The sequence below is a fragment of the Pseudophryne corroboree genome, chromosome 3 (genome assembly GCF_028390025.1).
Source record: "Pseudophryne corroboree isolate aPseCor3 chromosome 3, aPseCor3.hap2, whole genome shotgun sequence".
NCBI classification, from domain to species: Eukaryota; Metazoa; Chordata; class Amphibia; order Anura; family Myobatrachidae; genus Pseudophryne; species Pseudophryne corroboree.
In genome coordinates, this window is record NC_086446.1 from 303,899,802 (window position 1) to 303,915,000 (window position 15,199).

Below are 15,199 nucleotides of genomic sequence, written 5' to 3' on the forward strand. Positions count from 1 at the left end.
TGTTGAGTAGGTCTGGGGCTGTGCACAGCTAGTGATCGTTCGGCACAGGTGCCTGACAGGGAGCACCCAGCTAATTATTGCCAATAGAGTGCAGATGTTTGCAATGCAAACGCATGAACAGGCCATTGCATCTCTAGCTCTCTGAGATGGTATGTACTTTTACACGCCCTGAAAATTTTATTTTTACCGCCCCTGTATATGTTCAACTCACAACCAACACAAATCAGGCTTGCCTACCCTCCCGCATTCAGCGGGAGGCTCACGATTTTTACATGAGCCTCCCGCTGCCCCGCATACCTTGTCAGCCCTCCCGGTTTTTAACTCTTCATCACCGTGAATCCGGACTGCGCATGCGCGATTCCGGAAATGCGGGGGGCGGGGCCTGCGCCGGAAATGCAGACTGTGTGCTCTGAGAGTCCTGGTCACTGCCCTAGTGCCCTGTACCAGAGTCAGGCAGTCTGACCAGCAGCAGGGTGTAAATAAGCACAGCAGCCACCAGTGAAGCACATGACCCGGCAGCAGGGGCTCTGCATCGCTGTGGCTGACCCCGCCCACCACAGTAGGCTTCCTGTAACAGCCCAGCTTCCCTGCTGCTGGATGTGGCTGCTCTGTGCTACCTCCCACACCACACTGTCCCAGGGCTGCCACCTGACCCTGCTCTTCACAGGAGGGAGCAACAAACCAGGCAGGTACAGTGTCTACTGGGGGTTATTGGGGGTAGGGGGACTATGTACAATGTAATATGCTACCATGGGGAGGGGTGTTGTATTGTGCTACTGTGTGTAATACGGGGGGTGTAATGTATTGTGCTGCTGTGTGTAATGTAATGTGCTACTGTGTTTAATATGGGGGAGTGTAAAATGTAATGTGCTACTGTGTGTAATATGTGTGTGTGTGTGTGGTGTGTGTAATGTAATGTAATGTTGTACTGTGTGTAATATGGGCAGTGATCGCAAAAACACGCTACAGCGCGTATTTGACCCCAAAAATGACAGTGAGGACCCGAAAATTAAAACCCGTTGGGTCCCTCAGGATGCACTCTGGCCAGCAGCGCTGTCCATGTCCTGTGCGAGTCTGTCAGTTTCACTTTGTCAGCAGAGAAAGGGGAGGAGACTATATGGAGAGTGTGATCTCCTGCTCTCCCCTTCTGCTTCACCGTACCCCGATCATCCTGTCAAAGGTAAGGTATGCTTAGGCAACGGAGGGGAGTGTGGTACGGTGCGTTGTCACTCACCAGCAGCAGCGCGGTGCAGGGATGGGGGAGAGCGGAGGAGTGTCACCGAGTAGCGGGGGGAGGTGCGGTGCAGGGATGGGAGTGCGGTGGACTAAAACTCACTAGCAGTCGGGAGGGGAGGTGCTGTGCAGGGATGGGGGAGTGCGAAGGAGTGTCACCGACTAGCAGGGTAGGTGCGGTGCAGGGATGGGGGAGTACTGTGGGTGCGTCAGCGGGGGACGGCGTGGTGCTGTGCATTGGGGGTGGGGATTGCCAGTGCCTTTAGTGGTTTAGTCATTCAGCTGCTACAATGCGGGGGGCGGGGCTGACAGTCTAGGATGAAATGTGGAAACCTCCTGTGTATATAGGGTCATGGTGTGTTTGACTGAATAACACAGAACACAAATGTATAAACCCATGGCAACCCTAAGGACTCTGGGATGAAGAGGCTGCTGCCAGATTACACACAGCATTCTGGCTGTTCTAGCAGCACTGGATAGAGCCCCTCGCTGCCACTATCAATGTCAGGTCTGAGGATGGTGGGCTATAACTACAGCAGGTGAGGGGGCTCATCAGTACACAGAAAAATCATCTTGCGTGCTACAGTTGGGGAAGGGGGTGGGGGGGGGATTTAATGGGTAGACCATCCGCCTCTGCAGAATACTAACTGCGGAGTAAGCAGCATGCTGGAGTCATGCCCACAGAAGATGCCAGCAGTAGGTGGCGGGACAGGAGGCCTGTCCCCTTCATTCCCTGTTCCCACAATGCTGCAATCTTTCCCCTGTAACCTGCCGCACCTCCCCGAAATGAAATGTTATCAGACTGCCAATCAAATGCCGGCCTGCATCCTGTGCCACAGGACCTGCTCGCTCACTGCAGAACAGGTCCTACACATTAGCAAAGTACTAAAATCAGTACTTTGCACTGATGGTCTCAGGTGCGACCGCACATGACTGACCCTCTATATTATAATCTGCTCCTCATGTTCTGAGGATTAGGCTCGACCGCTTCTTACCCTCCACCTTGTCACCACCAATTTAAATTTGTTCCCCTCTTTCACACTACCCTGCCTGCACCCTCATTCTACCCTGTTTGAGTTCCATAGGACAGAGGAGCTCAGAAGGTATCTGGAGGGATGTTGCTAATGTTAATGTGTAGTGTACTGTAGTAAATTAGTGCAGCGTATAGGGAGGGAGATATAGTGATGTAGTGCAGCGCATGGGGGGGATGTAGTGTAGTGATGTAGTTCAGCATATGGGGGGATGTAGTGTATGTGGTGCGGCATGTAGGGGGATGTATTAAGTAATGTAGTGTAGTGATGTACGGCAGGGTATAGGAAGGGTGTAGTGCAAAAATGGAGTGTAGTGATGTAGTGCAAGGTATATATAGGGGGATGTAACGTAGTATAGCATATTATAAGGGGACTATAGTGCAGGGATGTAGTTTGTAGGGGGGGGGGGGATGTAGTGCCGCAATGTGTAGTGGGAAACGTGCTACCGTGGAGGGAGCACAGCCAAGGGCGCACAGTGCATGAACGTACTGTCTTGCTAATCTTTAGCATGTGTGGGGGGAGGCGTATGAGTGGGGGACCCAAAGCATATTTTTTAACCTGGGTCCACCACTCACTAGTTCCACCACTGTTTATATGTGCAATGTCTGAGGGCATGTGGGGGATCTGATGGGAATTTTAGGGGTATGTAGAATGATCTAATTCCATGTAAGGTGGTCTGAGGGACTTTAAAGGACACATATAGAGGTTTAAGTGTATTTAAAGGGTATGTTTAGAGGTCTGATGCCCATTTAATAGATTTAGTTTCAATAAAATATGATGTGACCCAAAAATAATGAAGTGGGACTCCAAATTTTATAAATGATGGGTCCCTGGGACCCACATAATTTCTGTCCCAGCGCGATCACTGATGGGGTGTGTGTGTAATGCAATGTTCTACTGTGAGTAATATGGGTGTGTGTGTAATGTGCTACTGTGTAATATGGGGGGTGTAATATGCTACTGTGTGTAATAGGGGTGTGTGTAATGTAATGTTGTACTGTGTGTAATATGGGGGGTGTAATGTAATGTGCTACTGTGTGTAATATGTGGGGGTGTAATGTGCTACTGTGTGTAGTATGGGTGTGTGTGTAATGTGCTACTGTGTGTAATATGGGGCTGGTGTAATGTAATGCGCTACTGTGTGTAATATGGGGCTGGTGTAATGTAATGTGCTACTGTGTGTAATATGGGGGGTGTAAAATGTAATGTGCTACTGTATGTAATATGGGGGGGGGTGTAATGTAATGTGTGTAAGAGGCTACCTGGTGTAATGTGTGTGTAAGAGGCTACCTGACGTAGGCTACCTGGTGTAATGTGTGTAAGAGGCTACCTGGCGTAATGTGTGTAAGAGGCTACCTGGCGTAGGCTACCTGGTGTAATGTGTATAAGGGGTACTACTGTGTGTGTAATGTGGCAAAAGTACAATACTGTGCAGGGTAATGTAATACGAATTATGTGGTCATGCCCCTTTCCCATGAAGCCACGCCCATATAATTTTGATGCGAGCCTTTGGCACACCAATTTTTTTTCCGGCACAGGGCACCAAAATGTCTAGCTCTGGCTGTGTGTATAATGTAGTAGATTACGGTGCTGTGTGCACTGGGTGTGATGTGTGATGTGTGTGTTTGTGTGTGTATATATATTATATATATATATATATATATATATATATATCACACAATCGCACACCAGTGTATATACTGTAGGTTCTCTATTTGTCAGTCTCCTCACAAGTGTACAGTACACACTATCTTAATATATAGTGTACCTATATTATTACGCTTTTTCCCCCCCTGCTTTTAGTACTATAGTTTTCATCAGGACACACCCCTGAGTGGCAATAAATACCCTCATAGGTGGTCCTAGACATGCATGGCCCGATACATTCCTATGAGTTAATTAGGCAGATGTGAGTTCTATTTAAGGTGGCATGTTCCCCATAGTAAGTAACCAATCATATTCCTGATCTTATATTGTAGAATGAGCAAGATGCACGTGAAGTATATTTGTTGTTTCTATAGGCAACATCCCATCTTCATTGAAACTCCCATCTGACCAAATTTGCCTCCTAGTATGTTTTTTATATCCACACAAACATACAAAATAGCATTTGTTTATTTTTTTAAACATCAAATACATTACCGTGGGCCACAATAAGTAAAACAACATTTAATACCAAAGTGTAAGGTGGTATAATTTTTATGTAAACCAAGAAATATTACATTATGTTCTCAAAAAAACCCACAAAGTATAAGGATAAATATAGTACATAACATAGCACAGCAAAATACACTTGTCTGTGCAGAAAAGAGGATGCCAGTAGTACCAGAGCCAGCCCTAACCAATATGATGCCCTAGTCAAGATTTTGTCTGGTGCCCCCTAGCACCGCCGCTAGTTCTACAGGAGATGCCTGGCATGAGTCAGCTGGCAGCTCTGCTAACGTCGGGCGTCTTTTGTTTATGAAAATGCATCTTATTTGCATTACTGTGTGGCTAGGATACACAAGCAGCTTCTGCTGATTAAAATGATATTCAGCATGCCTATATACTGTGTGCGACTGCGGCTGTATCTGCATACGAAATGCTACATTACAGTGATTTCCAGGAATACACTGCAACGTAGCATTTCGTATGCAGATACAGCCGCAGTCACACACAGAATATAGGCATGCCACATATAATTTTAATCAGGAGAAGCTGCTGGTGCCCCTAAGCATTTGCCTAGTGTGCCTATGCCTAAGGCCGGCTCTGAGTAGTACCCAGTAGTGAAGTCCCCCCATCTACTGTCTAACAAACACAACAAGAGACTGGGCTCATTACCCTGGCTGAGGAAGATGTGGGGCAAATTGAGGAAGATTCTGGTCACAATACCCAACAAAACTATCAACACCACAATCTGAAGAGGAAGGTGGGACAAGTTCACAGGATAATGTATCACAGGCACTGAAATAAAAAAGAAGACGCCAAACCCCTTTCAGCAGGAGGGAGTTTGACATTCTTGTCCTACAAACCATTAAGAAAGTATTTTCCCACAAAAAGAACATGGGCGCAGGGAAATGTGATGGCATCTGGAAAGATTTTTTTTTTCCTGTTAGTCCCCGCCTGAAGGGGTTGTTGCTCTGTGGTAGGTCTGCGCATTGATCTTCGAGGGCCCTGCCCAGTGGGATCTTGTTCCTGGGCAGGGGTAGGGGATGGGCCAGGCGTTGTTGCCTCCCTGAGACTGTGGCCAAGGAGGGCAACGATGGTCTGTATGCCTTGCCCAATAGTGGTGTTGAGGTCCTGGACAGAGGAGGTGATGTTGCACATGCCTTGTCGCACCGCACATTAGAGGTCAGGTCACTGACCCTGGAGGACAGCTCACGGACCTCCAGGAGCATCTGGTCATGGAAGTTGGTGTTAATTACTCCATGACTGATTATCTCACACAGAAGCCTCGAGAGACTGCTTTTTTTTTTTTTTTTGGGGGGGGGGGGGCAGTGTGGGCCTGGGATGGTGGACTTTCATGACCCACAATGGAGGTATCACTACTTTCCCCCTCCTCAGCCTCAGTGAGCTGCACCTCCTATGCTGTGTTTTGAGAATTAGAAGGGGATTTTTTTTTTAAATCATTTTATAAATGTATATAGTAAACAGTTGGCAATATATGTTTCAAATATTACCTTCAGAGGCATGTGGACATTCCATTGCAGGTGTGTCAGTGTCCATTTCTGACACACCTGCCACCTCTTCATAGGACACACAGACCGTCGCTTGCTTCTCCAGGTCTGTATATTCAACACTCTCAGGGAGTGGCCCTCCCCCTGTTGCCCTCGAGGCATTCCAATGCACAGACCTTTTCTGCTTCAGGCGGGACTTGAAGTCAGCCCAACTACATATGTTTTGGTGGCTGGGTGAAAGGAAACGAAAATAAGCATAAGCACATTTGTAGCATACTTTTTGGACACATTCCAACAATTGTATAGCTAAAGCAATCTCAAAACTCACAACATACATTACTTTTTACAACTTAGACACATACCTAAAAAAATAACTTCATTTATGTAAACTTCAAATCTAGATAGATGTTTAAAGTTAGCAAACAAAGATTGAGTGGTTCACTTATGTCTCACCTTCTCAAAGGTTATATATGTAATAGTATTGGTTGCTATAGGCAACATGACTTAGGAAATGGTGCTTACATCTTAGTTAATGCATACAATAGATTTTGTCAGTGTTGCTCAGTATGTACTTACCGTCGTCGAACTTCTTGGGTGTGCGGACAATTGGGCCCACCGCATTTATTGAGTCAGTTAACTCCCTCCAGATACGATCATTTGTCCCAACACCCATGTTTTTATAGCCAAAATATATTTTCTCAGTGGCTTGTGGGACAAGAATGGCCAACTCCCTCTTTGTAAATGGTAGTTGGTGTCTTCTCTTTTTAGCTGTTGCCTGCAATGCAGTAGCCTGAGAACTTTCTCTATCTTCCTCAGTTTGGCCCATATCTTTCTCAGCCAGGGAACTCACACTAGCCTCTTCTTGTGTTTGTTGGTCAGTAGATGGTGGTTCATCACTACTGGCTCCTGCTCCTCCCTCCTCTGCAGTGCCAGGTGTTTCTTGCTGTGCTCTTTGTGATGCCTTTTCTCATTTTTGTTTTAGTATCGAAGCCAGATGTTCATTGAGTTTGCGTATTTCTTCTTCAACTGGATCTGGCTCCATAATGCTGGTAGCATGTGCATATGGCCCTGGGGGATGCCTTTTATCCCTGCGTATGCATGCTATGCGTAATCAAGCACAGGTGATGCAAACACAATTGGTACTTGTGCTTTGATTGCTTACACTATTTAAGCATGTTTTTTGCAGCCTGTGTTTGTGGGTGTATGCAGGAGCTTCAGTTGAGCGGTTTGGGTGGTTGTTCTGTTTGGTATCGAGTTAGACAGTTCTCCAGTATTCAAGGTAATATATGTTTGTGTTTGTATGTTAGAAACAAAGTAGTGTTTCCAAACTTGGGTCCATGGAGTAATGTATATGCAATGTAATGCAGACATGTGTACTTGTTTAATAGAAGTGTGTATTATGGTGCATGTTGAGGTGTATGCAGCTCGTCCTTATGTGGTGCGGGCCGTTTATTTTGTGTTATGTGTACGCAAATTTTTTTTATTTAGTGTATGTATTGTATGTAGTTTGTAGTGGTGTTGTCCTCAATTATAATTGTCCTCTGTTTTCCTTTATTATAATTGGGCCAAAAGTACCGGTATATCTATTTGCAGGTAAGTATGTGTATGTTCATAGGTGTGTTTTGTGTGGTGGGGTGTTGGTTTTTCTTCATGTGGTTATGATTGTTTTATTTTTATTTTCCTTCTCAAGGAAGCATATATTTTGTGTTTAATTTTTTTGGGGAAGGATACCCCTTGTTTTTTTTGCTGGGCCTTTTGCCTTTTTAAGTGTTTGGTTCTTCATCTGTGGGTAAGTACTGTATGTGCATGTTCATAGGTGTGTTTTGTGTGTTGGGGTGTTGATTTTTCTTCATGTGCTTATGATGGTTTTCTTTTTTTTTCTTTCTCCTTCTCAAGGAAGCATATATTTTGTGTTTATATGCTTGCTCGTAGGTGTGTGTTGTGTGGTGTGGTGGTGGGTTTTTTGTGTGGCTTTTTGTCTAAAATTAAGGTTATTTGTTTGTGGTAAAAAAAAAATTGTGGGGGGGGGTGTAAGTATATACATGCTCATTGTAAGTATATGCATGCTCATTGTTTTGTTGAGGAGGTTTTTTTGTGGTTGGGTTTGTTTTGCAAATTGAAGACATTATTTTATATGCTAACGATGTTCCTTTCCTCCTGGTGTGCAACATTTAGATATGGATTATCCAACAGCTGTGTTTTTTTTTATAATTTAAAATTTGTTGTGGCTATTTGTGGTTGAAAAAAATTGGATCTTGTTTTAACACTCTGATTTTTAAAATTTTTAGATGGTGTCGGCAGCATACCTGTGTGCCGTTGCCGGCCAACCCCAACCTGCCCCTCATCCTCGAAGGCAACGGAGGCGTGCAAGGCCTAGTATATTCCGTACCTGTGTCACCCTTTTTGGGATGCCAGATGATGAGGTGTTGCACCGCTATAGGCTGCCCCCTCATGTCATCCTAGAAACTCTCTCGAAAATAGAGAGTGATCTAGAGAGTTCAGCAATACCAGCATGGACACAATTCCTTACTGTGTTACATTTCTGCTCCTCAGTGTCCTACCAGAATGTGGTGGGAGTACTGGTTGGTGTGTCTCAGGCAGCATTTTCTAGGATCCTGAGGTGCGTAATATATGCTTTTTTAAAGCGAGTAAAGCAGTTCATATCAATGCCATTGGATGTGGAGTCCCTAGCTGTGTTGAAGCGAAAATTCCATGAAGGGGGTAGTCGCTTCCCACACGTTATTGGGATAGTGAATGGGACACATGTTCCACTTGTGGCGCCAACACATAATGAAGAAATCTTTAGGAACAGAAAACTGTTCCACTCTTTGAATGTTATGGTTGTTTGTGGCCCATCCCTCCAGATCCTTTCCCTGAACGCCTGGTACCCTGGCAGTGCACATGATTCCCACGTAATTCGCCAATCAGGGATATGGCAAAAATTAAGACTGTTGGAAGGCCAAGATGCGTGGATATTGGGTGAGTTGGATTCGCCTCATGTAGTAAAGGTTGAGTTGAGTTGTTTTGTTTCTGCTGTACATATTTTATGCTTATTATTGTATTGTGTTTTTACAGGAGATCGTGGATATCCTTGCACCCCCTGGTTCATGACTCCTTACAGCAGACCCACACCAGGGCCGCAATCGTCATTTAATTCCGTGCTTACAGCCACTAGGCAGCTGGTGGAGTGCACAATTGGTGTTCTAAAAGGACGCATCCGTGTGCTCCACCGCACTGATGGCAACCTCATGTATTCGCCGGAAATGGTAAGTAAAATTGTGGTCCTGTGTGCAATCCTGCACAATACTGCTTTAAGGAGGCATATCGAGCTACCTGAGAATGAGGTATTGTCCCCAGAGGATGAGGAGCCGGGGTTGGCCGGACATGGAGGCGGGGCACCAACGCTCAGCAGGGACATGCCCTTAGGGCAAGAATAGTGCATCAATATTTCAGGTATGTTTAAGTTGTGATCACGTCACACACATGTTTTTTGAATTTACAAATGTATATTTTGGAAAGGTCTAACAGATTTAGTCAATACAAAAAAAAAGTTTGCAGATTTGGAGTTGCTTACAAACATTTTTTCAGATTTTTTTTGGTTTAAATATTTTCATAAAAATGTTAGTGGTTTCACAGAAAACATATTGTTATGTTGATCAAAGTAAAAAATACAATGTCATGAGTTAATAAGCACCACTAGTGTTGTGTTGTCAACATATATCTTGTTTATCCAAAAAATTTAGTAATGTATTTATTTATAAATGAATGTATTTATTGACACACTACAATGTTTTTATTTTTCATTTTAATATGGTACTGCATATTTGTTTGATTGTGATGCCTTTATGTGTGTGTTTACTTTTTTCCCTACAATAAACTAACACATCATTCCTGCAATGTTTAGTTGAGTGAGGAATATAAATCAAAGGTGAGTTTATTTGCAAATTTCTGATTACATTAGCATACACTCACAATTGCATACGCAAACGACAGCACGGATTATACTGTTAATGTGTATTAATAGCAATAAAGCTTATTTGTAATTATGACCATCACAGCTGTAGACCAATCAACAGCAGGCAGACAGTATAAATATTTGCAATAATGAGAAATATGCCATTGGCACCATGCGAGCTGCCGCATTTAGCAGACGTGAGCTGCGGATCCTCACATCCATGATGTTTCGCCGCGCGGCCCCTTATGTGTCCAACGCCCAGAAGCGTGCGGCCTACACGGAGGTCCGCCGGAAGCTGCAGATGAAGCTCCACAGCAGGCGGAGCATAGTCCAGCTTGAGCGCCACTGGTCGGACCTCTGCCGTAGACAGCCCCATTTGCTGACGGAATTACGCCAGCAAATTCGAGAATGTAAGTAAGGCATTTGTGTCCGCATGAGTGTGTTTGCATCTCTAAGTTTTGATAAGTTTGCATCCAAAAGTGTGTGTATGTTGTTTAGGAAGAACAGCTGGGAATTGTATGTTGTTTGTGTGGATGTAGAGAGTATGTGTGTGGGTTGTATGTTTAGTAATAAAGAAACCTTAGCATACCAGTAATATTGTTGTGTTGAGCTTGTTTATGTTATTTTGAAAATACAAAAAAACAAAGCCTTCATGACTACTATTGAGTAGTGTATTTTTATTCAAAAACCAAAACCATTTTCAATAACATAAACTGTGTTCCTCTCTCCTTAGGAAGAGCCCCACACAGTCACCTCCCTCATACTCTCCAACTCCCATTTTCCCTCAAATACCCACCCCCATTCAAACTCCCTCTCCCCCTCAAACACCGGCCTCATTCAAACTCCCTCTCCCCCTCAAACACCGGCCCCATTCAAACTCCCTCTCAAACACCCACCCACATTCAAACTCCCTCTCCCCCTCAAACACCAGCCCCATTCAAACTCCCTCTCCCTCTCAAACACCCACCCACATTCAAACTCCCTCTCCCCCTCAAACACCAGCACCCATTCAAACTCCCTCTCCCCCTCAAACACCAGCCCCCATTCAAACTCCCTCTCCCCCTCAAACACCAGCCCCCATTCAAACTCCCTCTCCCCCTCAACCAGCCGACCCCATTCAAACTCCCTCTCCCCCTCAACCAGCCGACCCCATTCAAACTCCCTCTCCCCCTCAAACACCCACCCCATTCTAACTCCCTCTCCCCCTCAAACACCCGCCCACATTCAAACTCCCTCCCCCCCTCAACCAGCCGACCCCATTCAAACTCCCTCTCCCCCTCAAACACCCACCCCATTCAAATTCCCTCACCCCCTAAACCAGTCGCACCCATTCAAACACCCTCTCCCCCTCAAACACCCACCCCCATTCAAACTCCCTCTCCCCCTCAACCAGCCATACCCATTCAACCACCCTCTCCCCCTCAACCAGCCACCCCCAATCAAACTCCCTATCACCCTCAAATACCACCCCCCATTCAAACACCCTCTCCCCCTCACAGGGCCGGCTCCAGGCCTACTAGCACCCTGAGCGAGAAAATGTAAAAGCGCCCCCCCATGCACGCGCGGAACGTGCGCGCTCCCGGGAAAGTGGGTGTGGCCTCTGGAAAAGTGGGCGTGGCCTCATAACTTCATATCATCAAACTATAAACATATTTTCACACAATTAGCAGCCTTACACATAGTCACAGTAGTGTTCCTTACACACAATGTCTCCAGTATAGTGCCAGATACACATAATGTGCAGTGCCAGATAGACATGACATGCCCCCCAGCAGTGCCAGCTACACATGACATGCCCCGCAGCAGTGCCAGCTACACATGACATGCCCCGCAGCAGTGCCAGCTACACGACATGCCCCGCAGCAGTGCCAGCTAGCCAGCTACACATGACATGCCCCGCAGCAGTGCCAGCTACACATGACATGCCCCCCAGCAGTGCCAGCTACACATGACATGCCCCCCAGCAGTGCCAGCTACACATGATAGTGTTCACTTTTTAGGGCATGGTGCTGATCACAGGGAGGGCACATTTTTAAGTTAGGAGGGCAAAATGATGTACATACTGCTTGTTGTTCCCATACCTATATGCAAAAGAATGGACAGTGCGCGCCGAAGGCGCGCAGCAAAAATTAAGGGGAGTTACTTCGTGGGGAAGGTACGTGGCCACATAATAGTGGCAATTTGCATTACACCACACAGTAGTGCAGCTAATACACACTGCACCAGGTAGAACCTCCTATACACTTTGCGCCAGGCACAGCACTGAGACGCATTGCACCAGGGAGAGCACTGAGACACATTGCCTAGCCACAGACGCCTAGCGGGAACACTACATGACATGCTCCCCAGCAGTGCCAGCTACACGTGACATGCCCCCCAGCAGTGCCAGCTACACGTGACATGCCCCCCAGCAGTGCCAGCTACACGCGACATGCCCCCCAGCAGTGCCAGCTACACGCGACATGCTCCCCAGCAGTGCCAGCTACACGCGACATGCCCCCCCCAGCAGTGCCAGCTACACGTGACATGCCCCCCAGCAGTGCCAGCTACATAAATGGCCACACAGTGCCAGATATGCACCCACAGTTCAGATACATAAATGCCCCCAAAGTGCCAGATACATAAATGCCTCCACAGTGCAGATATGCCCCCCACAGTGCCAGATACATAAATGCCCCCACAGTGCCAGATACATAAGTGCCCACACAGTGCCAGATACATAAGTGCCCCCACAGTGCCAGATATAAAAATGCCCACACAGTGCCAGATATGTCCCCACAGTGCCATATATAAAATTGCCCCCACAGTGCCAGATATGCCCCCACAGGGCCAGATACATAAATGCCCCCAGTGCCAGATACATAAATGCCCACACATTGCCAGATGCATAAATGCCCCCAGTGCCAGATGCATAAGTGCCCCCACAGTGCCAGATAAATGCCCCCACAGTGCCAGATAAATGCCCCTACAGTGCCAGAAATGCCCCCCACAGTGCCAGAAATGCCCCCAGTGTGCCAGATATGCCCCCAGTGTTCCAGATATGCCCCCACGGTGCCAGAAATGCCCCCACAGTGCCAGATAAATGCCCCCACAGAGCCAGATATGCCCCCAGTGTGCCAGATATGCCCCCAGTGAGCCAGATATGCCCCCCACAGTGCCAGAAATGCCCCCACAGTGCCAGAAATGCCCCCAGTGTGCCAGAAATGGCCCCAGTGTTCCAGATATGCCCCCACATTGCCAGAAATGCCCCCACATTGCCAGAAATGCCCCCACAGTGCCAGATAAATGCCCCCACAGGGCCAGATAAATGCCCCCACAGGGCAAGATATGCCCCCAGTGTGCCAGATATGCCCCCAATGTGCCAGATATGCCCCCAGTGTGCCAGAAATGCCCCCAGTGAGCCAGATATGCCCCCCACAGTGCCAGATATGCCCCCACAGAGCCAGATATGCCCCCAGTGTGCCAGATATGCCCCCAGTGTGCCAGATATGCCCCCAGTGTGCCAGATATGCCCCCAGTGTGCCAGATATGCCCCCACATTGCCAGAAATGCCCCCACAGTGCCAGAAATGCCCCCACAGTGCCAGAAATGCCCCCACAGTGCCAGATAAATGCCCCCACAGTGCCAGATAAATGCCCCCACAGAGCAAGATATGCCCCCAGTGTGCCAGATATGCCCCCAGTGTGCCAGATATGCCCCCAGTGAGCCAGAAATGCCCCCAGTGAGCCAGATATGCCCCCCACAGTGCCAGATATGCCCCCAGTGTGCCAGATATGCCCCCAGTGTGCCAGATATGCCCCCAGTGTGCCAGATATGCCCCCAGTGTGCCAGAAATGCCCCCCACAGTGCCAGATTAATGCCCCCACAGTGCGATCCATAAATGTTCGACCCCCCCCCCCCCCCACCACCAAATACGCTGAGAGGGGGAGGAGGAGTGCTGGCGGGAGAGTGAGGGTCCGAGTGAGGGTCCGGGTGCGGGTGGGCAGGCGGCCACTTGTGTGCGCTATGCGCGGCGCCGGCGTCTGATGTTAGACACCGGCGCCGCGCAGCGCGCATAGCGCACGCCGCACACACGGACGGCGGGACAACGCTGCACACACAGGGCCGGCTCCAGCTTCGAATATGGCGGCGCCAGCGCGCGGCGCCCATTAAGGGTGGCGCCCTGCGCGGCCGCTCTATTCGAACATGCCTAGAGCCGGCCCTGCCCCCTCAGCCAGCCGCCGGTGTAGGAGGAGGAGGAGTGTGGGCCAATGGAGGAGGGTAAGTTTTTTTTTAAAGGTTCTTTATCTTTCTTTTGTTTTATTGCAAACAGATACATTACTTCAACATTTGTCTGCAACCTTTGGCCATTCAGCTGCTGAGGAACTACACAGCACAGCATGCCTTGCAACAGTTGTGCAATTTAGGAAAGTGAAAACTGTTGCCAGGCATGCTGGGATCTGTATTTGAGCAACAGATTGTGATCTGCAGTTTGAGGTCCCTGTCCCTAGACCAGTGATGGTGATACTTTGGTCCTCCAGCTGTTGTAGAACTACACATCCCAGCATGCCCTGCTAAAGTTTCACCATTTGCCCATGATAAAATTGTAGCAGGCCATGCTGGTATGTGTCGTTCAACAGCAGCTGAAGGGCTGCATTTTTCTGTCCCAGGACCAAGAACGAGGATGGGCAAACTTTGGCCTTCCAGCTGCTGTTGGACGACACATTCCCAGCATGTCCTGCAACAGGTTTCCCATTTGGCCATGCTAGAATTGTTGCAGGCCATGCTAGTATGTGTCATTCAACAGCAGCTGGAGTGCCAAATGTTAAACATCCCTGACCTACACAGTGAGCTGTTGAAGTGTGCTTTGCACATTGCTTCTATATTGCATAATGTGTGTTTTTATTTATAATAATTGATTAAACATTCTTTACAGATGCGGAGGTTGGAGATCGGAATGCACCAATCCGTTTGGTGCTGGACCGCATGGTGCTGCATGTTAGCGGCCTCCTGGAGGAAATTAATGTGCTCCGCAACATTTTTGGTCAATTCTTTTTTGTCTAGAAAAGACTTTATATTATTTTAAATCTTAATATTAAAAAATCAAACCACAAATTTTCTGTGTGTGTTTTTTTTAAAGAGGGCAATGTCATATATATAGATATGTTGCATCACTTTGAATTTGCTAAAGTGGAGAGAGATAAAGTACCATACAAAAACTCCTAACTGCCATTGTAAATACACAGCCTGTGACATGGCAGTCAGGAGCAGATTGTTTTAACACTCACCTTTAAACAAATTAGACAAAGTTGAAACATATATGCAAAAGTAATTGATGTATACAT

At 47.2% G+C, this 15,199-nt stretch overlaps 1 protein-coding gene across 1 annotated transcript; it reads left to right on the forward strand.

Moving 5' to 3' along the window:
* The first annotated feature begins 7,038 nt into the window (after positions 1 to 7,038).
* Positions 7,039 to 9,471, forward strand: LOC135057724 (putative nuclease HARBI1). Its single transcript, XM_063963505.1, has 2 exons — positions 7,039 to 8,899; positions 8,996 to 9,471. Exons 1-2 carry the CDS (start codon positions 8,209 to 8,211, stop codon positions 9,355 to 9,357), a joined length of 1,053 nt encoding a protein of 350 aa, XP_063819575.1. The 5' UTR covers positions 7,039 to 8,208; the 3' UTR covers positions 9,358 to 9,471.
* Positions 9,472 to 15,199: the final 5,728 nt, after the last annotated feature.